Genomic DNA, 26,924 nt, shown 5'->3' with positions numbered 1-26,924 from the left:
TTCGAGATCTGACCCGTAATCTCTGAGCATATTGTTATCCCAATACTACTGCAATGGCTTTTCTTGCTTCATACAAGGAATTTCATCAACATTATCGTCGTTTCGTCATATTTTTATCATCATCATCATCATCATCATCATCATCATCATCATCATCATCATCATCACCACTAACCACTACCACCATTACCACAATATCACCATCATCAACCTCAATGATCAGTTCAGGCTTCAAAATTGATTTATATGGCGTTCATTGGCTCCTCATTCAAAATATCAAAACAAGAACTAATGTCCTTTATATCTTGTGTCTGCCGGTTAGGTTCATCGGAAATAGCCTAAAGTTGTAGAACTATGTTTCAAGCGTAGTTAAGATCAGCCTACGCGAGTCATACTAGCTGACAGCGGTTTAGTACGCAGTTGAGTTGTAAGTGTGGTGCTAGTGTGATATGTTTATTGCTCTGTGCGTGTTGCATTCTGTAATAATGTGTAATATGGTGAGAATTCGACATACTGCAATTTGAAACAAAGAATATTCATGAATGACTGGTTTTGTAAAAACGAACATTATTAAAAATCCTTTAGGCGCTTGCGTGACGATCCGGAGTTGCGGTCGGGCGTGCGTTCAATTCCAGCTTGGGCTAATTAATTATCTGGTTGGATTCTTTTCCGAGATTTTCCCTAACCGTAAGGCAAATGTCAGCTAATCTATTGGGGAATCCTCGGCCTCATCTCAACAAATATCATCTTGCTAACACTAATCCCATTGATACTAAATAACCTTGTAGTTGTTACAGTGTCATTAAATAACGCAGTAAAAGAAAGAAAAGGAATTTTGTTGTAATTATTCCGAGACACATGTTCCAGCATTACAACCAATATCTGAGTATTTGTAAAAGTGGTGTTACGAGTATTACTATAGACGAAAGGATACAAAACATAGGTAGGCCAAATTCAATTCAACAAGCCCCTGATCCAGGTAACACAGGGTTTTTTCCGTGGGCCCTGGTTTTCTCTGTGGCATCCCAACAAATCTCCATCATCTCACCCCATCGCGAGTGTAGCGAAGACCAGCCTCCTATGGAGCACTCTGGGCAATGACTCTGTAGGTAAATTGGTCTACATAAAAAGCTTCATATGGATGAATGACGCAAGTCAAGAACTCGCCATTAGTAAAAAAAAGTTTACCGATTAACTACTTAAAAAATTTAATTGAGAGACAACTATTTATAGCTAATTCATCGAAGAAAAATGCTGCTTCCAGCTTCTCTCTACACGTATAAAGCAGAATAATCAAATACGGGTAATATAACAATCATCCTCTGATTGAGGTTCTGACTGATATGTACATCTATTATCAGGCAGTAGGCCTATATCTCATTAGACCACAGTTGCAGAACTGGGGAAGAAAAGGGCGGAAGCACGGAGAAAGTGTTCGTTCTCCCATCCACAAGGCCGGAGCCGTCAGTGACGTTTCTGTGATGTTTGGCAAACACACTGTTCTCTTTTCTCTTCTCCCCCTACCGTACAATGACGCGATGTTGAAGGGAAGGGATGAGTTACGTGAGTTCCGGCTTATGACGTGTGCTTAAATTGTAGCACAGTTTTATATCCTTGCACTAGACGTTATGTGTCAGAGGAAGAACAATTATTTGTATGCAACTGAAGTCTGACTAGTGTACTGTAATATGTAGCTAGTCGCCGATGTATGCAAGGGAGGGAGAAAGGAACTGGCCATCCTAGACCATTATCTCCTGGCCTAGTTGCCTCATAAGTAGAGCCTCCTTGGTATCACTTGTGAGGTTCAGACAGACCTGTCTTTGGACAGTTGACTAAACAACAACAATATAGCAATACATTGTATTTTCTTTTTACAACATTAAAGCAACCTACATGGCAATGACCTCCCACTTCTTTATTCAAAATAAGTCCAGTGCAGGGGTTTTTCACGGGAACATAATAGTCACTGATTACAACATTGTACGAAGTCACAATTCATTTGATTAAAATTTCTCGTTTTCCTAATTAACTATTCAAAACACACAAAAAGGGTACTTTACTTTTTGTTGTTTTTTACTAAAGGAATCATCCACCAAAATGTATGAGAAGACTAACGATTCAAGCGGTATATAACCATGTATTTAAATCAGACTACACTGTTGTCACATATAATAAAGAAATAATGTTAGTTCGGGACTATATCAAATTATTAGCATTAATATCTGTTGAAGATGCAAGCAAAAAATTATTACAAATAAATTGTCCCTGGTTTTCTCGGAGAAGTCTTTATTTCCCGACCTTGCTGATAATTGATGCGAATATTCAATTACGAGTAATTTGAACATCAACACCTCTTATAATGTACAATACAACAAAAGCAGAGTACTGGCAGTGGAGTCTCTTCGTGATAGCACGGAGCCATTCATCTGCGGTGAGTACCGCCTATCGCATCAACGGGCGTCCCGCCAAACTGGAATATGTTTATGCTCACCGATCTGCACGACAATAGCCGCTCGTGCGCTGAGGGTGTGCACGTTGTAGTTAATAATAAAACATGTCTTGTTTTGTTTACGTATGGTTCAACTATAATAAATATCTTGGTGAACATTCTTAATCCGTATCGAAATTCATCTAACTACAAAGATGTATTAATATTCATTACTATTTTAATATATTGCTAAGTATATTCAAACGGGAATGACTAGACCCTAATTAAAACATGCTATGGATTATATAGGACCTACTTTTCTATGTATATTAAATAAAGTAACTGTTATGAATCAGTTATTTTCATGAAATTCGTGTCAATATTGCATAAATTTCCCAAACACTTCGAGTTTTACTGTGTAAAATAAATTACGGTTTATTAACGACGCTCGCAACTGCCGAGGTTATATCAGCGAATAGGGATTATAAAGAATGGACACTGAGTGAATTTTCCTGCGTTTTGTTTCTCTGTGCGCCGGCGTTTAGTTCCACTTTCAAGCGCTAGAGGTTAGTGTAATCGAGCATACGCTAAGATAATAATTGAGTATAGAGTTGAGACACAGGATCCAAACATCGTCTACCTTATTGCATAATCCAGTAACGCTTTGCTTCAAAGAAATTCAAGTTAACAGCTCCTTATTTCTCAGTGGCAAACTAGTTGTAATAATAATTTTTTTTATATTTCAGATATAATAAATTATATTATAAAATAATATAATACATTATAAAATTAAGTATCGAATTCATTTAATATTTGAATATAATATAATATAGGTATATGGTTTTACTTCCCATAAGAGTTTCGTTTTTCCATTTTCAGTGCTGTCGACCTGCTTGGCAAGTTGGTATAGCACTGGCCTTCTATGCCCAAGGTTGCGGGTTCGATCCCGGGCCAGGTCGATGGAATTTAAGTGTGCTTAAATGCGACAGGCTCATGTCAGCAGATTTACTGGCATGTAAAATAACTTCTGCGGGACAAAATTCCGGCACATCCGGCGACGCTGATATAACCTCTGCAGTTGCGAGCGTCGTTAAGTAAAACATAACATTAACATTTTCAGTGCTATCAAATCATTATATATTTTAATTGTTGTTGGGGTCAACGTCTCAACTCTCATTATAAAGGAACTCTGGAGTCTAGACATTACAGTTAATGACGGATTTATTATTTTATGGATCCAATTTATTTTGTGTACACAATGTACCTAGATGTGTTAATTATATGTGTTATATTTCCGCTGTGTCGACTGCTAGCTGGTGTGATGTCAGCGCCAACTCTAGGGAGAAAGCAGAATCTCACGCTCTAGCTGGATTGAAGGTCATTGAAATCAGTCCGGCTACTTGAAAGGTACCGACGCGAAGTGTCCATACTTATAATTACCTATACGCTGGTTATATCAGCGTCGCCGGTGTGCCGGAATTTTGTCCCGCAGGAGTTCTTTTACATGCTAGTAAATCTACTGACATGAGCCTATCGCGTTTAAGCACACTTAATTTCATTTTCACTTCATTTATTATATTCCATAGATCTTAAATGCCATCGACCTAGGCCTCGAGCACAGAAGGCCAGTGCTATACCGACTACGCTACCGAGGCCGACTTTACTGTGTAACTTTGTGTTAAGGGGTTAGGTACAGCTTACAGCAGTAACATTTTTGAAAATATTCAACATTTTTTCCTCCATTATTGTATCTTGTACAATAATGAACATTGCTACGTGTAAAACATGTCCTTCTGCCATATGAAAAGAATACTTTTACGATTTAAAAAAATTATTTATATATTTTTTTCTTTCAGAATTCAAAATGTGCAGTTAACTGTGCAGTGATGAAGCGTTTCCCTCATAACTCATAAATTCGTTAAATTTTTCATGTTCTCTCTCTTTTATTTTATTGCTGAAATTCATGTTTACAATATCATGTTCTTTCAACTACATTCCTTAATAAATAATATTTTATTTTTATTTTGTGTTAGAAGAAAATACTGACATTTGACCATTTTGTAAAATGATTTTTTTTTGTCAGACAATCTATTAAATGCAGAGAAGTAATCTTGCATCATGTTGTAGATATAACATGCATTAATACACACAGGAAATTTCATCACAAAATGTTGGATTTTTTTTTAGTTATGTGGGAAAAGCTTCATCATTGCACAGTGAATTGAATTTTGAAAAAATGTAAATAATTTTTAATCGTAAAAATATTTTTTTCGTATAGTAGATGGACAGTGTTTTACACATACTAATAGTCATTAGTGTACAAGATACAGTAAAGGAGTTACATTATTTTAAATTTTGATTGTAATTTTTCTATTGGAGCGTAAGCCTTACATTTTATTTCCTTGTTCTTCGAAGAATTTATCAAATTTAGAAACACATTAAGCAGATACATATTATTACTACTTACAAGAAATTTTTGAGGACGTTTTCATACTGACATAAAATTTGTAGCAATATTTCCTGTCCAAGGAAAACTGTTATTTTAGGAACAATGTTATAAAAATTAAAATAAATTACACCGTAATGCTGTAGAACAGTTTGCAAAAGAGTACTATGTTGGAATGATAAAGAGTTAGTTGACCAAGGGCCAGATGTATAAGCAATTAACGTCAGATTATGACATCAAATTAGTCTTCAGTTCTACTTCACTGCGAAATAAGGTCCGTAAGTAACGGTAAATCCCCGTGAATCACCTTGTATATATGTATACTGCGTGTTCAATCCAAAGTGTGTCATGGCTAGCTGTATGACGTCATGTGGCTATCCGATGAGCCTAGAGAATTCAATCTTCCTACACTTCCGCAGAGGCGTATTACCTATGTGCCAGAGAAGTTGCCTGGCAAGTACGGCGTTCATTTTGAAGAGTACTTACCGATACGTACGGTAACTCCAGTAGTGGCAGGAATGTGAACTTTTAGAAACACGTACTGGGGTGAGTTTTTTTTCTTACTGTCGGGATATGGGGAGAGGGTTAAGACGATTACTTACGTACAGTATTTGTTGACATTAACTTCGACGGTCAACATGGACACGGAGTATTTGATTTGTATTGTGGAATGTTGCCGTACGTAACCGATGATAACAAATATCCTGCGTACTACTTCCCCGAGCAAAACACAGTTCGAAAGAGGTTATGGTAGCACACAGACCGTACAGACCGCCATCTGTTGCTACGACGTTCAAGTTATACCGTACACGCTCTCAAGTTCAGATTGAACGCCTTGATTAATAGGCAACTTCTCTGACATAAAAGCTGAAACTCGCTTCAAATCGCTGACTCACAACAGTGACGTCATTACGCACTTTGAAATGAACATCCAGTATATACTTATACATATGGTTATGTACACAATTTACTTTAAAAGTGTACCGTATCTGAATCTAACCACACTGAAGAGCAAATAGAACAGGTAACAAAATAATTTTAAAAAGTATCACTCCATAAGACCTCCATTTTTATGTTCCGTTATCTAAGAGCAGAGAAAATAAATAAACATCACAAAGCCCAAGTAAATGATTTCACTTAAACCCTTAAAATATAACAGTACAGTACATAATAACAACTATTTCGACACATACTATACAATAACGGAAATAGGAAGCATTATATTTGTTCAGCCTGTAGGATGTCGATTGCTCGGTTTTGTGTGGAAATGACATATTCGATATTCACCGCTAGGAAGACTAACCCAGTTCCGCGGGACATCAGCGCTTACAGCCAATTGCCCAGGAGCCTACAGCTGGATGCATGGCCCTTTTCCCCAAGACTCCGACGGATACACGCTCCACTACCACTTTGTTTTAGATTCCCTCGGAATCTTTTATTGTGACAGCTAAATCCACAGAAAGCAATTCCATTGCGTTACTCAAATTCATTGAGAACAACATACAAGACTAACGAAAACAAGCAGTGAAGAAAGAATAAGAAAAACAAACATGGTGTGATGCAATGTTTTGTATCCAGAATTTAAAAGCTTTCGTCCTTAATTTCCAGCATTGTCGTATTCTTCTGCTTCAAGTATTTCTTAATTTAATGAGAGATCACTAAAGGAAAGGAAAGGAAAGAAAAGGGAGACAAGATAAGACATTTATGTTTTCTAAGAATGTAATAGCTTCACCGAGTCTAGTTCCCTGACCTCTCCGACAGCGCAGCGCTATAGAGCGTTCTGAGTTTAGAAAATAAAATTGGGTACACAGTATACGCGTCTTGTTAGCGGACATCCCTCCTTCGTTTTGTAATATAACTGAGATAAGCTAAGACTAATCGGTTGTTCAGCGTTGTTATTGAGCGCAATATGACTTGAAAATTAATTAATACGGAAAGCATTAGGTTCTAGGACAACAAACAGAGGGTTACAGTATATCTATCTTTTTATTTTCATACTTCTGATAATACTCCGTTCCAAAATATGGTATAGTAACAAACAAAACATTAGGTTCTAGGACATGCGCGCACGAAATGTTTCGCGGTGTGGTGTGGTGTGGTATTCTGTTCAGTAGTGAAGGGACTATCAGATAGTACAGTTACGAATGTTTCTAATCTTCTGTAGTGCGTAAAACTAAAATATTTAAATAGTTAATTATGAACAGAAATCGTCCACACCTGTGGAGTAACGGTTAGCGCGTCTGGCCGCGAAACCAGGTGGCCCGAATTCGATTCCCGGTCGGAGAAAGTCACTTTGTTGAGGTTTCTTCCGGGGTTTTTCCTCAACCCAATATGAGCAAATGCTGGGTAACTTTCGGTGCTGGACTCCGGATTCATTTAACTGGCATTATCACCTTTATCTCATTCAGACGCTAAATAACCTAAGATGTTGATAAAGCGTCGTAAAATAACCTACTAAAATAAATAAAATTAATAGAAATCAAATGGGCACTTGCTGTGGTGTTCCTGTTGCAGAAAACGTAACACCAAGCCAGTCAATTTTGATTAGAACATCTAAGGCACAATAGTTTTACAAAAAACGGGTTATAATTTATTGCAGTTTTTATGTTAATTTGCCTCTCTCAAAAGAATGTTTGTTTTTTCTTTTATTAATTTGACATAACACAGAATGAAATGTACCTCATTTTTATGCTTTTCGTATGTTAATTTATCAGACAAATAAGTACGTAGAAGTATGTAGAAGATGTATTAAGTTTACATATTACTAAGAACGCTAACAAATGTATACCATATTTTGGAACAGAATTAATGACATCTTTCTATACCATATTTTGGAACAGAGGGAGTACCTTTTACCCGAATAATGACTTATAAATAATTATGAAACCTCTCCTTCCTTGGACACGAGATTCCCTATACTTGAACTATGCAGTCCACATCTATGGAGTAACGGTTAGTGCGTCTAGCCGCGAAACCAGGTGGCCCAGGTTCGATTCCCGGTTGGGGAAAGTTACCTGGTTGAGGTTTTTTCCGGGGTTTTCCCTCAACCCAATATGAGAAAATGCTGGGTAACTTTCGGTGTTGGAACCAGGACTCATTTCACCGGCATTATCACCTTTATCTCATTCAGACGCTGAATAACCTAAGCTGTTGATAAAGCGTCGTAAAATAACCTACTAAAATAAAAATGAAATCAACTACGCAGTGTGGGTGTTTCTGACTCTGCACAGCGGTCAGATGTAAACCAGAGCAGGTTTCAGACATACAGAGTATACTTCGGTGGAACATAAACACTGCGCACTACCTGTTCGGAACATTTGGAGTGAAATACAGGGACATCATTTTATTTTTACTTCAATTTTTATTGTACCTGAGTTTTTGAATGTACTTCACTTCCACCCCTTTTACTAATGAAGTTCCCCCAATTGTCCTCGACACAGAACCAAGGCCGCGTATAGTAAACAGCACTGAGTTAGCGAGTATAGTACGTTCCAGAAATATGTTCGCGTTTTCCAGTGACGAAAGAGCTTTCAATATTGAATCATATTTTCGTACAGATACTGTCCGTTTGCCTACATCGCATCCCGATTTCCTTCACCTGCTTCTGCACCCCCCCCCCCTCTGTAAAACCTGGGCTGTCTTAGCTCTTTTCTGAAAACATTAATTTCTGTTAGGAATTGGACGTTTACATAATACTATACAGCTATTTAAAATAACTTAAATAAAAGGGCCTCGTTAAGTAATCAACTGTCACGTGATTTCTCCCCTTTCTACGATCCTGCGGCATAACCACTTGGACGGACAGTAGATAGCATGTCTGAGTAATTTTATCTGTGCGGGTCGGGCAGAAGTGAAGATTGAATTTACAATACATAAAGTACTCTTTGATAGAGTAGGTACATTAGTTACTGGTACGAAGGACGAAACTGGCAATTGGAATTAGATGCAATAGTCTATAGTGCAATAATATGCACAAAAGAACTGAAGCCTGTATCGAAATGAACGGCCACCATTTTCAAAAATGTGTTTAAATATTCATATTATGATTATTTTTCAATTTAACTTCATTCTCTATATTGTACGCTAATGTGCTGTAGACAGTGTAATATACACTGCATAAGGAATACGTTCGCATGAATAACTCAGTTCGTGAGTAAAAACACTTATTCTTAATACTGTACTTATTTTGATTAAATAAAAACCTAATGAAAATGATCAAACTCAAAATCGCGATATTTCCTAGTTTACGTAAATGGATGAACTACTTTTCTTCCCTCCTATACCTAGTAGAGCGATTTGTTTGTGCTTCACGCCAGTATCATCGAACTACAGTCTTGGAAGGGGGTAGCAAACTGTGTTTCCGGCTCTCTAAAGGTATATATCCAGGTTAATATTAAAAATGTTAGTAAAAATAAAATGATGTCCCTGTATAATCAATGTACAGTGTTGTTACTCTTGGTAGTCTTCTATGGAGTGAACAATTTAACTAAAGCCTATATAATATATTAGAAAGACTTAATATATAAGGTAATGACTAGAGATGAACAAGACTAACTGTCGCTCTCGCTCGCTGTGTTCGTTGCATTTGTCTTTCGAGTCTCGTCTCGTCATTCTCGTGCGCTTCGAGTCTCGCTCATCATTCTTGAAATAGCATTTGGTCGGCGTGGAAAAATTTCGTAACTTTGAATAGCATACATCATTGAAATAGATAACATTATAAATGTTTAAATGAGACAAAAAGACCAAACAGAACAGTATCTTAGTTATCAAAATGTTCTGGTTCTATTATATGATATTTACTATGGTTATATAAATAGAAAAAAAAAAGAAACAATTCTCAAATAAATTTACATTTATAAGAAACATAAAACATAACGTTAATATCTTTTTATTTGAGATTGCACACTTGATCTTAAACATAAGAAAAGAAAATTCCTAGTCTTTTAATAAGGGTCTAATAATTAAATAAAGACTGGGGAACAGATTATTATACACTGACAGGTAGAGATGATATTTCAAAGAGGCTACTGGATTGTTTATACATATATAACAGTTGCCAAAGTAGATAAAAGTTCAGTCAGATATAAACAACTGTGGCGATTCAAGGCTGTTTGACGCGTTCGGGGCTTCGGGAGTGATCAATCTCGACGGCTCGAAACACACAAGAGCGGTCTTTACTTCAACGACGAGATGTAGTCAATATTGTCGTGCGGGTTTTCGACTTTGCGGGCGCTGTTAGTCTTGCTTTCTCGATCGTTGTTCATCTCTAGTAATGACAACAACACCGCACTACAGGTTAGAAATTGACTCGCTCACTTACTGCGGCACTGGACACGTACATAGAACCACAGTTCAGCACTGTTGCTGTAACCATACGGTACAGAAAACAATTCTACCCCCTTCCTTCTGTCGTCATGTACAATATTCGAACCACATATACTCTGTTATCGTGTTTACGAAGAAATTGTTTCATCTCTACTTATAAACTAATTTTGATATGTAAAAAAATTGACATGTAACTAAGTAATTAAGTTGTCATGTAATTAGTCGAGTTGATAATTAAGGTGACTTGTAATTGCTTAAATTGACGAAGGTTGGGTTGAATATAAATAGGTTTACTTATAAGTTAGGTTTACTTTTGCTAGATATTCCTTATAGTAAATCTAGGCGTTATTTATAGTTTAGTCTTTATTTATAGTCCTAGAATTATTTATTTATTAAATTTATAGTTACATTTAATTTTATTTATGTTATTTTATTGCTGTAATTATGTAAGTAATATTGTAATAATTACAATCATTTTAAATAGCCTATTATTGTAATGTTATTGCATATTATATATATATATATATATATATATATATATATATATGCATATATATCACTGCCACTGGCAGCAGAAACAGCAGCAGCAGCAGTAGCAGTAGTTTTATTTTTCCTGGCAGAGATAAGGTCATAAGGCCTTCTCTTTCACTCAAGAGAAGTACCGTATACCCAATTGCAGTGCTAATAAATAGACACACATTATATATATATATATATATATATATATATATATATATATATATATATGTATATATACACACACACATACATAATCTATAAAGGAATTAAAGTCCTAACATGAATATAATTTGCCATGTGATGAAAGTACTGAGTTCTTCACATGCGCAAAACCTATAATGAAACAGTACGTGCTATTTACATGACACCGAAAGGTAATAATGTCGAAACTTAACCCATGAATTGCCGGTTACCGTTACATTTTTGAACAAGGAAGACTCTTGAACCAGAGGCGGGGAACGACTAGGGACCTCTTAAATTTTAAATTCTTTCCTGCGCGAGGTCATAAATGTAGAAGACCTGTACCATTGGGATTAAGGGGGAAGTATGTCAATGTTACACCCAACGAGAAGGAAGTAATGGCCATTCCCTTGGAATTAGTATACACAGATGTTTTTCCTCTGAAGTTGAAATGATGATATTGTAGAACGTACGCTATTATCTTCAATAACTTGTAATATTGACCATAGTTTCAGCAAACTCAGTCTACCTGCCAGCCCAGATCACATATAGTTTGCTCATTCCTATGTTAAAATCGGTTGTACTTTGAAAAGAACAACCGCCAGGATCGCCATCCGTCCGCCGTAAACGAACACGAGATGGCAGTACAGTCGCTAATGCAATTCAAATGGGAGTTATAACGTGACTCCTTATGTAACAACTAGATGGCAGCATAGTAAGCCTGTCAAAAGTGTTACCGTCAAAGCCTATAACGCAGAGCAGTATGGGTATATATGATCTAGGCTACCAGGCAATGATACATGAACAGAAAAGTACCTACTGGTACATGATGTGATAAATGCCAGTATATAACATTTTTCAGGAATCGAAACTCAGCTTAAGAAATAATAAACCAGCATCTTATGTTACATTTAATAATAAAATACGGTACTGTGTAAGCGAAACATGCTGTGGTTCATAGTGGTAGAAACTTAATGTCTTCTTCTTGTTCTACTTCTTGCAAGGCCTCTGGCCTGCTGGATCCAAATTGCGATTCCTGTTATCTCTTCTGTGGTCTTCCTGGTGACTCTTTTCCTTGAGGAAATTCATGACGAAAGCGTAAACAATCCTGTCGGTCGATATTCTTGTTATGTCTTGGTGTCATTCCTCTCATCTTCTTATTACTCTTCGTCCAATCTTGTATGTTGCATAAGAGAAGAAATGTCAGAAGGAAGTGAAATAGAGAGAGGAGTACGTCAAGAATACCCTTTATCACCTGTCCTGTCTAACATTTACTTGGAGGATTTAGTGAAGAATTGTTTTCAGAACATCGGAGGAGTGATAGTAGGAGGAAGAAGAAGATTAAAGTGCACAAAATTTGTTGATGATATGGCGTTGTTAGCAGAAGAGGAGATGATACTCAGGGATATGCTACTGGAGCTAAATGACAGCTGTGAGCATTATGGAATAAAGATAATTGCAAATAAGACGAAAACCATGCTCATAAGAAGAAACATTGAGAAGGTAAACTTGAGAATTCTAAATAAGGCAGTAGAACAAGTGGACTGCTTCAAATACTTGGGATGTATTATAAGCAGTAACAGAAGGTGCTGCCAGGAAGTCAAAAGGATAACAATGGTCAAGGAAGTTTTTAACAAAAAAAAAAAAGAGCAAGTTCTGCTGACATCTGGAAAAAAAATAAGGACGAGATTAGTGAAGTGTTTTGTGTGGAGTGTGGCTCTGTATGTGGCAGAAACATGAACATTATGACTACAAGAAGAGAAGCGAATAGAAGAATTTCAAATCTGGATATGGGGAAGAATGGAACGTGTGAAGTAGACAGACAAGATAAGATAAGAAATGAAACTGTGTTGGAAAGAGTGGATGAAGAAAGAATGATGCTGAAACTGATCAGGAAGAGAAAAAGGAATTGGTTGGATAAAACTGCTTACTGAAGGATGCACTGGAAGGAATGGTGAATGGGAGAAGAAATCGGGTAGAAGAAGAAATGAGATGAATCTGACTTATTACTAATAACACATAATATTATAATCTGTCCTTAAAGTCCCTAAATTAGCCAGCATTAGAATGTTCTTTTTAAACATGTGACCACTGCTTAAAGGATAGTCTAACTTTCCCAATATTTATTTATTTATTTATTTTGCTAATAATTGTAACATAAAATAGCCAATAATATAAACAGAAAATCTTTAGCTCGCCCCTGAAAGAGTAGAACTTGTGCTCAGGGGCGGATTCCTGAATTGAAATTAAGAAGTATATAATACAATTTGTCTTATGTCTACTACTCAATAAGAATATACAAATTTAAATTTACAATTTTTCAATTTTTATAAAATCCACACATAACTTTTTTAATTTAATACTAGAACTATTAGAATTGACAAGATTAGGATATTTAAATATACATTTGGTATAGCCTATATTCTTGGGCCTAAATTACTACTATGATTAAATACTGTAGCAATGTTGCATTTTGGTTAAAACAATCTTGAATAATTCATACCTTTTGTTTCATAACTATGAGAATACAATTCAAAATTATTTCGATTTTTATGTATGAATTTTATTAATACAATATAATAAAAATATATTAAAATAAGCATTTCTACTTTGTTGCTATGCAGCCGGTTTCACCTTTCATTGATTACATTTTCAATTTTCGATAACAGTTTTTCCGAGGGAACTGAAGATCCCAGTGAATACAGATACTTTCTGATCAAATTTCGTAGTTGTGGGTTAATGGTGTATGAACAAATGAAAGGAACGGATAAATGGAAATAAAATACAGTACTGAATTTGCTTAGTTAAATATGAAAAGTAATGAGTACGTGCCTGAAATTTGCGTAGTACTCAAATAGATATTTAATGTAAAATTGTACTTGATAGTAAGGTTGAGTTCACAAATTATAATTGAGGATAGCCTAATTTTCTTCCATAATTTTGTAGATTGATGGGGGTCATGAAAACTGGATCCAGCCTATCAGAAAGAGAGAATTCGATGTCGCAATTCTCATTATAAAGGGACTATATCCTTTCCGGGCCTACACTGTCATCTATGCGAGATATGTAGAACGCTTTTATTCTACCCATGATTGAAAAGTGAAGAATCGTGTGAGTCGTTCGTTTACTATTCAGAAGAATACTTGGAATCATAGACTGGGATGCGTTCTTAACAAATAGTGAATGAATCGTTACAAACGATTCGTAGTGTCTGATCGAGTCGCTGAAAAAGAATCGTGTTGTCCAACTCCAGTTTGAAACCCTTATAATGTTATAATAATGATCTTCCCATTTTTCGATACTATCCATAGTCGCCAGAACTATCAATAGTAATGGAAACAATTCTGACTATGGATAGTTTAGATAGTTAAAGTCATAACCAGAGTCCGGAACTTTGGCAGAACGTCTTTTTAAATGTGTTAAATCTACCTTTATTTTGAAAGTAAATCTGTTCGAATTATACCTTTGTGATTGAAACGTCACAGTTTTATATTGCCCTTTTCTGCCTTTTTAAATATAAATGCCTAATTTACCAAATAAATGCTTTTTTACCTTTATTTGATTTTTATCTATTTTATTAATTAATTATTAAAAATTGCCTACAGGTAAATTTTAATTTATTTCTATAACCGCTACAATGAAAGTGACTTTACCGAATGCATATTATTGTCTTTCAGTTCGTTCATATTCTCTTTGAAACAATGAGTGCCGCCGTGCAAAAATGTATAACAGTAAGCGTTTTAATTATTGCTTATGTTTATTTGACAAGGCAACTATGAGTGCTGGTTTAACGTTATTTTTCTTTCAGTTTTCATTGCAACGTTGTTGTAGCTAGCTAAATATTTCATATCGCAACATATCAGTACAACCAAACACAAAAAAGCACTTTCCAAGGCTACTGGGAAGAAGTTTTCTTTGCTTCCAACAGTAATAGCAACATCGAGTCAAATATCTCAATTTACATTCGACTTAAGTAAAATTTTTCTTGCGCCGAAATCCCTTTGTGGAAAGTACAAGGTTGTGGGTCTAGTGCAAGGCGTTTGTAATTGCCTTTTATTGCGTATTTTAGCTATTTATAATGCCTTTTTGCTTGCCTGTTTTAGCTATTTATGATGCCTTTTTGCCTGCCTATTTTAATTATTCATAATGCCTAAACTTCCAGTCTCTGGTCATAACTATTGACAGTATCGATAGTACTATCGACTATCGCCCATCACTAACGCAGATGGGAAGAAAAATATGGTGATAGATAGACAAACAAACAAGCAGATATTTAAGCAGACAGAAACACAGAACGTAAGTAGGTGGGTAAACAGACAGACAGATAGGTAGGTAGACAGGTAGATTTTATGTACATATGATAGTAGTAGACAGACACGTGTGATTAGCATTCGGCTACTGGTTATATTGGTAGTATTGCAACAGACAGATCAATATTAACAATATTGGCAAACGCGTGGTCAAGAATGTTAATGTATATACATCAGTGAGTGTTTACATAACCACCTAATTCGCCTCTCATTAGTTTGGGTACATAACTGCGTTGACGAGGTGAATAGATTGTTCGAATATCACGTTCAGAATGCTTCTAGTCGTCAGCATTTTATTAAAACGGACCGAAAGTTGAGGTGAAGCGACAGATTCACAACATGCAATTATCATTTGGTGAACCTTCCTTGTCAGTACAGTACATAAGAATGGTACCAAATAATAAGCCTATTATATACCACACTAACAATGGTTCTCACTTCCAATGAATGACATTAGTAAAGTCAACTACAAACTTAGTGCATATTATTGTATAAGTTATAATACGTAAAAAAAAAAATGAAACTAAATTTACTTAATCCAACTATTACGTCGACCTGGTTGGCGAGTTGATATAGCGCTGGCCTTCTATGCCCAAGGCTGCGGGTTCGATCCCGGGCGAGGTCGATGGCATTTAAGTGTGCTTAAATGCGACAGGCTCATGTCAGTAGATTTACTGGCATGTAAAAGAACTCCTGCGGGACAAAATTCCGGCACATCCGGCGACGCTGATATAACCTCTGCAGTTGCGAGCGTCGTTAAATAAAACATAACATTTAACATTTCTAACTATTACAAACAGCTACAAAATATGTCCCAATTAAACCTCAGAGATGTTTGAAAAGACTGGGTGAGGACGCGATAAATTTAGAAATTTAAAATAAAAAATTAAAACTTGAGCTGGATAAGACTGAAGTGTCACTCACCCAATTCCCCTCCATATCAAAGGCTGTGCCAAATCTAGACCGCCAGATTGACAACTGTATACAGAAATATCCAGCTAAATATCCGCGAGTACAAAGCTAAACAAGTGGAGAGTCAAATTATTGGAGGCAGAGCACATCGATTGCGCGTTTAAAGAGTAAAGCAGGCCTGGGCGCTATTAGTTCAATTGAGTCATACAGATTTCCCCTTAGCTCACTTCACCTTCCCCGGCTGTGACGACTAGACCGGCAGTTAAGCATTGCTCAGTGGCGGATTGTATCATATCTTTTACGAATTTTCGCTCTTGCTGTCGCCTGAAATCTTAACGTGATATTCCAACAATCTATTCACCTCATCAACATTTATGTACCCAAACTAATGAGGCACAGATCCTATTAATTAATATATAATATTCATGAAACTGTGAACACGCAAAGAGTTGCTTCAACGTATTCTGGATGCCGCCTATAAGACACAAAGTGTGAAGTTGGAAATGCTACACGTGCGGTTCACATCCGTGCGGAGCGCTGCCTTGAGATTCAGGAAGGAATGTTCGAAAATGTGTTTTAAATCCACTCTAAATGAAAGAGACTGACACATAAGCAATCAATTGTTTGTATTTTAATTAGTTTTTTTTGCATTTTTGTTAGAGAATCCTGAAATATTTTTTATGCAGTTTTCAAATTACCGAAACTTCGTAATTATTAACGTGATCCCATTAATTTATTCACATTTTTTTGTTTAAAATAACTTCAGGATTCAATTCCATAAACCGGGGGAGAACTTCGTGAATCACCCTGTATATGATTCTGTAAAAATAATGAAATGCCCCTTCAGGAAGAAATGTAACATGAGCCTACCAAAATTCGTGAAAATAAACCATCGTACACTCAACCCAATATTTCATTTCATTCACTATAATTAAGAGAAAAGTTTCAGAATTACGAGCGAGAGGAACAGGCGATTATAAAAAGCGTATATCTCTCACAGTACAGCAGAGGGACAATAAAATATACGTATATTCTGTCGCCAATACAATGTCATTTAGTAATCATGGAACGGTGTAGAGGTGTACAACGTGTTTGTGCAATTGAAAGCTTTTACAAGAACAACAGTTTTGAGGCTACTGGGTGTGAATTTCGACATTTTATGACGTCATTATCCATAAAAATATACGTAGTATAGTCTATCAATTAAAACATCGCGATATTCTCAACCGACAGGCGTTTTAATTCTCATAAATGAAGATGAAGACATTGTTGGCGCTTTGTGCTTGTCTAAAGAAGCACATTTCCCAAAGACCCTTTTTTCGTAGGAAAAATATCAGACTATGTACAGTAGTGGCAAAAAAACCGGACCGAGCCTTGTAGCTGATTTCAGAGTCACAGATTCAAATTTTGCTAGTCGCAGAATACATCAATCTTGTATAATTAATTGTAGCAATGAAATTTATTGCATTTGTTCGATTCTTACCGTCTTTTGTTTCATTCAGTGTCTCAAAACTTACAGACGAAAAAACTTTGAGAGTTATATTTTCATTTGGCATCAATATTACATTTCTACCTCTATTCGGCAAAGATAACTGCGTATTTTTATATTAAATAGCAGTACATACATCTGGCTTCACTATCCATATTGAAATTACCACAGTTTGACACAATACACACCACAGGATTCTTTTGTATCAGCTACGGGGGTCAGTCCGGTTTTTTTTGCCACTACTGTACATTATGATGTTATGTTTTAAATGTTATGTTTTATTTAACAACACTCGCAACTGCAGAGGTTATATCAGCGTCGCCGGATGTGCCGGAATTTTGTCCCGCAGGAGTTCTTTTACATGCAAGTAAATCTACTGACATGAGCCTGTCGCATTTAAGCACACTTAAATACCATCGACCTGACCCAGGATCGAACCCGTAACCTTGGGCAAAGAAGGCCAGCGCTATACCAACTCGCCAACCAGGTCGACTACAATATGATCTCACACATATTATTTTAAAATTATATAAATTATTGAGCCAATAATAAACTATTTATAATCATTTCTACCTCTATTCGGCACTGCGTATTTTTATGTTAAATGGCAGTACATACCTCTGGCTTCACTATCCATATTGAAATTACCACAGTTTGACACAATACAAGGTACAGGATTCTTTTGCATCAGCTACAAGGGTCGGTCCGGTTTTTTTTTTGCTACTACTGTACATTATGATCTCACACAGATTATTTTAAAAATATATAAATTATTGAGCCAATAATCAACAATTTATAAACGTCCATTCCTCTGCCGCACTCTGTACCATCGGGAATGTAACACCAAATCTTTCCTTTTTCTATAATTATTAAATTCTACTGGGAGTAATAAGTCTCGAATGTGGATCTCTGACATGAAAAAATAATCCTACTTGACCGAGCAAATCTTAGTATGCTAAATATTTGTTGTTTTACGTTCTGTTTCTAAAAATACTTACTTAAATGTGATGAAGAGCAATATGATCTGCTGTCGTATTAATAAGCTGTCACTTCTCAGACATGCAGAAAGCCTATGCATAATTTTCCAGATATAACAACATTAGCAACGTCCGAATCAGGTGACAGAGGAACTGGGAAATATAGATACATTACGTTGCAAATGAAATTATATGACAAGTCGTAAATCAAGATTGACTTGTAATGCATTCAAGTTACGTCCCTTACCTTGTCGAGTCTACAGGCTTCCAGAAATAGCACCTGTGCTAATCAGTCGCGTGACTTGGTACATGTTTTCCCCATTCATTCTGTTTCCGGCAATGGAGAGTGAACCATGCTTGTAATTTGATACAAGACCAAGGGCTGAAATATGGAAATGGAAACGAGATTTCAAAGGCCGCAAAAGACTTTAGCATGACAAAGAAAGCAAAGCTAACAGTCTCCCTACGAATGTCCACCGTTGTGGCTAAGGGGTTAGCGAGTCTAACTTCGATTCTCGGTCAGGACGAGTTGCCTGGGTGAGGTTTTCTCGGTATTTTTCCCCTCACTCCTATGGAAGAATATCAGGTAACTTTATCAGGCGATTGGAACCCCACTCATCTTCGCCACTTCCTTTCCTCATCATCCCGTTTCTGGTTTTTCAAATAACTCTACAGGCGGCCTCCCGAAGCTGCTGGCTCTCTCGACCGGCCTCCGTGGAATGTAGTTAAGCGACGTTGGATGGCTTCTGCAACGAGCACCCGAGGCGGACCTACTCGGGGGAGGATTTTCGCCTCGGACCAACGGGGGGGGGTCGTGGGGGAAGTTGCCGAGGCAGGAATGGTATATGGATTCTGTCGCTGTAGGGACCGGTCGTTAAGGGAGTCATGTGGTTAGGGCGGTGCGCGTGGGGGATCTGTGGAACGGAACTCATTCCATATCGAGGGTTAGCGCAATAGATCTCAATAGGTCGCAGTGCTGGGCCATCTGTGCTCCTCTCAGTTAAATTCCATTCCATTCCTCCCTACGAATATTTGGGCACGTGAAAAATTCCTCAAAAACGAAGGAGTTTCACTTAAAGTATTTTGACCATCCTCGTGCATAAAAAATTAAATACTGATCATTTACAAACTCACTTTCAATTCCAATATTATTTCTTCTACGCTAAATAATCTTTGAATTTGAAGAGTCGTTATAGAAAATAGTAACGAAATAGAAGAAGAAGAAAAAGAAGAAGAAAAAAAGAAGAAGAAAAAAAGAAGAAGAAGTCAAAGCTAAAGACATACCTGAGTTTGAAGGTCAATTTTAGAAACAATGAAGAATCATGAAGTAAAAGTGTGAGAAAAGCATAAGGAAGAAAATTTGAAAAGATAATGGAATACATGGACCATTTCAAAATTAGTGGCAACACTTTAATTAAGATTACAAACTTACTTGTTCACAACAGACAAAATTGCAGTTCTTAAAAGTAATCTCCTCCAATATCTCGGACACGTCGTCACATCTCTGGAAGGTGACAGATACTATCCATATCGTCACTTTGCTCTGAGTTTCTAATTGACTGCTCTACAGCTATTATAGGCCATTCGAAAGCGTAGGCCTACTCCTCTCAGTAGTTCCTTCGTCTTACAAGCAAACATTCTGATGGGAGCAGATAAAAAAGTTAAATTTTTTCTTCCACCATGTTAATAATGTCAAAAGAAGTGCTTATACACTCGACCGCAAAGAGAAAAGGCCGGAGTGACTCATCCAGAAAATACGGAGGATGTTCTAGAATTTTTCCGTCCCAACTTTGAGTAATTTAACCACTTGGGGAGCATTGTGAAAACGAGGGCCATCGTGAAGCACAGTGGGATGGGTATTCAAGAGAGTTCTGCGTTTCCAGCTCATTGTCGGTCGTGAATGGTGTTCCAAAAATTTTCTGTAATTTGCATCACCCACGCGCTTTCCAAATGCAACATAATGAGTGATTAAAACATCATAATCATAAACAACAATAAACATAGTTTTGAGAGCATCTTACTTTTATCTACAGCTTGTCATTGCTGATACTTTTTATTTTTACTATCACGGAGTATTTATAGAGTATAAATGATATTAGTACCTTATGACTTACAGGTGACACATACACATGCATGCACGCACATATACACACACACCAAATTGACCATTCATGTGAAGAATGTTCGCTAGGATCTCCACTGTCGAAAATGAACTTTTGGTAACGATGGCTAGATGGAAGTATAATTGCAAGCTATTTTTTTAGTTGGTTATTTAACTACGCTGTATCAACTACGAGGTTATTTAGCGTCGATGAGATTGGTGATGCTATTTGGCGAGATGAGGCCGAGGATTCGCCATAGATTACATGGCATTCACCTTACGGTTGGGGAAAACCTCGGAAAAAACCCAACCAGGTAATCAGCCCAAGCGGGGATCAAACCCGCGCCCGAGCGTAACTTCAGACCGGCAGGCAAGCGCCTTAACAGACTGAGCCACGCCGGTGACTCTCAAGCTATTACTCCATGCAATTCCATCAGGGTTATAACGTGATTTTTTTGCAGTCGCTAGATGGCAGCATACAGAAATTGATATGAGTTGTCTTGAAAGTACATTAGGCTGATCAATCTGATAAATGTGATCAGGGGTATAACCCTAACAGAGAATTACAATATGGCTAATTTACAGGGTTTTAACCGTAACTTCAGTGGTCTACCACGATCTCTCCTTCCAGCTGGTCTATTTTCTTCATGTAAGTAATACAAATTATTATATTTGTTTATACGTATTTTATTTAATAAATGATAATAAATTAACCTACTCTTAATATTCCTACAAGACTAAAAAAAATAACTCAGTGATCTGGATCCGTACTCATAGGTTGGTTTCTGAATCGTGATAAACTGGGATAACTGAAATTAAATTTATTTTCTTCTGTATTCACTTCAGATCTCATGAAAATTTTCATTATTTGTTATACGATTAGCGATGTACTTATTTCATAATTTTATTAATAAATGCAACAGTATATATTTTTACGATAAACTTGCATAATAAAAAAAAAAAGAAGTCTTAAAAGAATGTAGTTTTGAATGAGTTTCATAGCACTCACAGCTTCGGAAAATTCAACGTTAAAATAATAAATATTTTCAGTACGTACTCATCCTACGTTGCTACTGACGTAATATTGTACATGACATTCGTGGAGTCCAAAGAGAATTTCATGGATTCTTATTATGCACTTCAAAAGAATTAACCCTTAAAATTCTTCACTTAAAAGATATAGCATTCTCAATTTTGTTCACTTCTGTTACCCTATGAAATAAATATCACAAAATGAAGAATCGAATTTTAAATGATTTCAAGGGAAAAATTGTTTCGGGAACGGGCATCGAAACCCCGGACCTTTGGCTAAGCGCGCCAACGCTCTACCGTCTGAGCTACCCTGGAACACTATCAGACCCCAGCTCAATTATTCCCTTTCTATCCGCATATCTCAAGTGAAGTGACAAGACGTCAGAGACCCAACATTGGATGCACACTATCTGTGTGACTTTCTTGAGCCGGAGTCTTGTAGAGTTTCTGGATAGCTCAGTCGATAGAGCGTTGTCGCACTCAGCTAAAGGTCCCCGGTTCGATGTCCGGAACAATTTTTCCCTTGAAATTATTCAAGTCAACTTTACAGGGAACTATAGCTGAAAGCCAGATTTTTAGAATTGAAATCTGTCTGTCGTTTTGTTTATTATTGTACTGAGTTTGGACATAATTGTTTAAAAGAACAGATGCCTTGTAGAGACTATTTAATTATTCAGAAACAAACCTAGAAATGACAGAAGCAAATATTTTTATATAAGAATAACTTCTGACCTGCTAGTGCCAACTGCATGATGAAGAAATTCATCCGAGATTTTCTTCTTTTGCTGACGAGGAGAGCGACCAAAACAGCAGAGTTTCCCAGCACGATGAGAGCAAATAGAATCCACAGGACTGTGAACTGCTCCGTCTGCAACAGCAAAAAGAAATAGTACCTGATAGCAACAGCATACAAAATAATACACTGTGTTATTTGTAACCTCATATTGTACTTCGGTAGGTTTCAGAAGAAACAAGCGTTCTCCAATCCCATCCAATAATTCTGAAGATATCCCGTAATGAATCTTCAAAACACCTACAACCGATAGATTATACTTTTACGATAGAGGAAGTAATGATTCAAAACTGTTCTTATTCTTCGAATAGTGTTGTGGAAGAAAAATACACATTCCAAATTCGTTCCCAAAGATGTTAGACATAACCTCGAGGATATCTTCGAAACACATCAGATCAAATAAAATGAAGATATCAAACATAGGGAGCCACCGACGTAGCGCAGTCGGCTAAGACGCTTGTCTGCTGATCCGGTTCGTTTCCCTCTTGAGATCGTTATCTGGTTATGTTTTTTCCGACGCTTTTCCAAATCGTAAGGCGAATGTCAAGTAATCTATGGCGAATCTTCGGCCTCATCTCGCTATCATGGATTCCATCGACGCTAAATAACCCAGTATTGATAGAGGGTCAATAAATAACCAGATTAAAAAAGTCACTGTCCTGGGGCCTATTCCACAAAAGTATGGTGTTGTGCATCACAAGCAAATTCTCTAGTAAGTAATAAAAATACTAAAGTTTCTATTCCACAAAATACTTTTCTATAATAGTACTTTATCACTCCATATTTACAAGTCATTAATGAAGTTTCATGATTGTATTCCACAAAAGTACTAGGCTAGGATTTGTATCTGTCAAGTATTCTCTACGAATGAAAGGATACTAATACATAGATGTACTAAAGCAATTTAAATATATTTATTTCATAATATTAAGATATATTTTGATAAATGTGTGTTATAGAATATCTTTCTTTGCTTCTACTTCCTTCAAAAGAAACAATTTCATCTCTTTTGACACCACTTCAATAATTTCGCAGTGTTTGTAATTTCCTAAAAATTAGTTTGGGGATTAAAATCGTTATTAGTGGCATCTTTTGGCTAATATGTGGAACTATCAATGAGCATTATGCAGGAATCGCGGAAGAATATGATGATAATAACAAGAAAATAAATTTTTCATTATTAAAGAAGTAGGTTTACTGGTAAACTAAATTAAATAACATTGCAGGGTTACGAAATTCATAGAATCTACGCTCTTTGCTGTATAACCTACCTTAAAATACATTACGATTAAAGAGATAAACAGCCACCGGCGTAGCTCAGTCGGCTAAGGCGCTTGTCTGTCGATGCGGAGTTGCGCTCGGGCGCGCGTTCTGTTCCCGCTTGGGCTGATTACCTGGTGGGTTTTTCCAAAGTTTTCCCCAATCATAAGGCAAATGTCAGGTAATCTAATCCATACTTAAAAACATATTTTATCGTAATTTGCAATGTACAATACCATACCTTTGTGGAATAGGCTCCTGGATGTATTCTATTGATTATCACAACTATGTTTCATTACAAATAATTGCGTGATATAATATATGTTAATTATAATAATTTAATAATAATAATATGAATAATAATAGACCTAATAACAGGTACACATCTTAATTTGTATAAAACCATGGCTGTACTATTGCTGATGTAAGAGACCTGGGCAATGAATAGAAAGCATAAAAAAGAATAGATACAGCAGCAACGAAATTTCTAAGTAATTGCTGGATATAACGCAGAGATGAAATAAGCAACCTTATACAATCCGCAATTAACTATACATTTAATATTTAATCTAAGTGGAAAAAATGTCCAATACCAGAAGAAAGAATAGCACAGACACATCCAAAGAATGGATGAACACAAAATAAATGACATACAATCTTAAATGTCAAAGAGAAGTAGGACGTCCTCGAGGAAGATGGGAAGACGGCGAACCATAATGCTCCGAATCTTTTTTATGATGATAATTATGGTGATGATGATGATGATGATGATGATGTAACAGCTTCATAAATGTAAAAATAAAAGACATCAGTGCAGTAATGATTTTCTAAAATTTGTGCTGTTCATGCACGAAATATACTATAAAGTTGTTTCTATTAAATTTGTCTCAGTCTATCCTATTAATCTTTCCGTGCAGACATCATTAGCCAAGCAGCAGCCTAACGCGTTTGTAACAGACGTCTTATTAATAACGTGGACATGGTTATTAGGGAATGGAAACCAGTTTCCTTTATGAAAATAAATAAATAAAATTACTCACTACAATTCAATCAGGGTACTCCAAGTTTGGCGAATCTTTTTCTAGAATGGCTAATTTATCGACCTCCCAAGTCACAGAACCGGGGTAAAATTCCTACAAATTTAAATTCAGTTTTAATAGGCCAAACATTACAGGTTATATTCTTCCTGCTGCCTTCTTTCGCTATTTTTTAAAAGATCCGTTAGATGAAAGTTCATAAAATAAAGCCCGCACCGAACGAAGCATTCCGAAATATAACAGCCATAACAGTGTAAGTTATTTGAGTAATCCATTGTCAAAAATTGTTATATCTACTTAAACTTTATTTATTTATTTATTTATTTATTTAATTACTTATTTATTTATTTATTTATTTAATTACTTATTTATTTATTTATTTATTTATTTATTTATCAATTTTCGCTAGAGGGAAAAAAATTGTACAGATTTTTTTCATTCAAGCTACCAAAAATATGATTTTTTACAGAAAAAAATAATAATAAAATTACCGTAGTTAAAATCTGTATAATACAGCATGAGAAATTTTTTATTAAAATTTTATTTTTTTTATTTTTATTAAAATAAAATGCTCTTCATTAGTTTTGCGGCGGCTGTACAAAGGACTTTGCTGATTTTTGGAAATGAAGTGTCTGCCATTTTCATTTTCTGTACAGATGCAAATACAGCTAAATCTTGGACTAGGCTGTAGAATTAAACATAATTTTATACTTTGATGAATTTTAATACCCCATTGATTAATATACACAAAATTTCATACTACTGTGCATTACAAAACACCATTTCCAGTTATTCATAGAAAAATATACGTCTTTTTCTCTTTTTAACGTGGTGTCGGATTCCGGCCACTTAGTCATTCGTAATGAGTGCACCTCTGTACATAGTGCGTTGGACATTGTGCCATTGTCACATAGTCTGTGACACAGTAGATGAGGGTTGGCCACCAAAGGAAAAAATGAGAAGTAGAACTTAAACTGATACCATAGCTTTTTTTATATACACAGCCTTTAAAAGAAATAATTATAATCAGGGATATTTTCTAGAGGGTAAATTTAATGCTGACAACCCTACTGCTACTAAATGCCAATTATCTGCAGAAGTGAGAGTCTTAACGTCACATTGCCCTATGGGCCTTCTTGCCCTATAATAATTCTAACATTAAATTTCCTTTATCTTTTTATATAAATATTTGTAAGAGCGTTCATATATTATTTTAAATATAAAGAAAGATAATTTTCAATTAGAATAAATAAATAAATAAATAAATAAATAAATAAATAAATAAAGAAGTATGTAATATAAATAAATAAACAAACGGAGGATAAACAAACAAACAAAGTAATTTATAGTACGAGAAAGGAAAATTAGATTTTATCCACGAGTGTAAAGTTTAGCGCCCGAGACGAAGCCGAAGGTGATAATTTCCACGAAAGCATAAAACCTGTTTACTCTCGTGTGATATACAATATCTGATCAATTACTGGTACCGGTATCAAAATTTAATTTTCGATTGTAGGCCTTTTCTTTGTAATGTATTGTTTGTGAGGAAGTTATAAAAACGATTGTATGGATATTATCGTACTCGTAGCTAATGTAGGCCTATTGGTTGTCAAGGAAAGAGTGATTTAAACCATTTTAATTCACTACTGTGAGTTAAAAACTTTTAATTCACTGCTCTGAATAAAGCCATTGTTCAGGTTGCTAAGGAAGGTGAAATAAAGATCAGTTTAGATATCAGTTACGGATAAATATAATTGAAAAATGTGTTATTTTCATGGGAAATGACGAACGCTACTTCTTAGCGCCCTAAAACTTCATATATCGATAATTAATTATAAAGTAAAAATATGTGTAAAAGATTTGGATTCCAAAAGGGAAAAAGGTATGAGAAACAGTGCTCAAGAACATCGTGTGCATGACGAAAAACGTTTCGTGACAAAAATAATAAGGCTTTATTGTACAACAAAATAGAAAAATACAGAAAAATGAACTGAAAAGAATAAATCAGACATAATAAGGCCAAGATTTTCGACATCATGTAACTTGACTATAACTAGTTTGGCTGATGAGACACACAGACGAAGCTCACAGTTTATTTAAATGTATGGTTCTGAA

The 26,924-nt window shown here is 35.9% G+C and overlaps 1 protein-coding gene across 1 annotated transcript in view; it reads right to left on the bottom strand.

Annotated features, from left to right (window-relative positions):
- LOC138709978 (cardioacceleratory peptide receptor-like) overlaps positions 1-26,924 on the bottom strand; it is a 414,250-nt gene that overhangs the window by 282,924 nt on the left and 104,402 nt on the right. Inside the window, exon 2 of the mRNA XM_069840659.1 lies at positions 22,452-22,612. Coding sequence (XP_069696760.1) covers positions 22,452-22,612 — 161 coding nt within the window. The remainder of the gene's footprint in view (positions 1-22,451; positions 22,613-26,924) is intronic.

The sequence above is a fragment of the Periplaneta americana genome, chromosome 12, assembly GCF_040183065.1.
Source record: "Periplaneta americana isolate PAMFEO1 chromosome 12, P.americana_PAMFEO1_priV1, whole genome shotgun sequence".
Lineage (NCBI taxonomy): Eukaryota > Metazoa > Arthropoda > Insecta > Blattodea > Blattidae > Periplaneta > Periplaneta americana.
The sequence above is the reverse complement of the archived record's forward strand: the minus strand, read 5'-3'. Positions and strand labels throughout refer to the sequence as shown.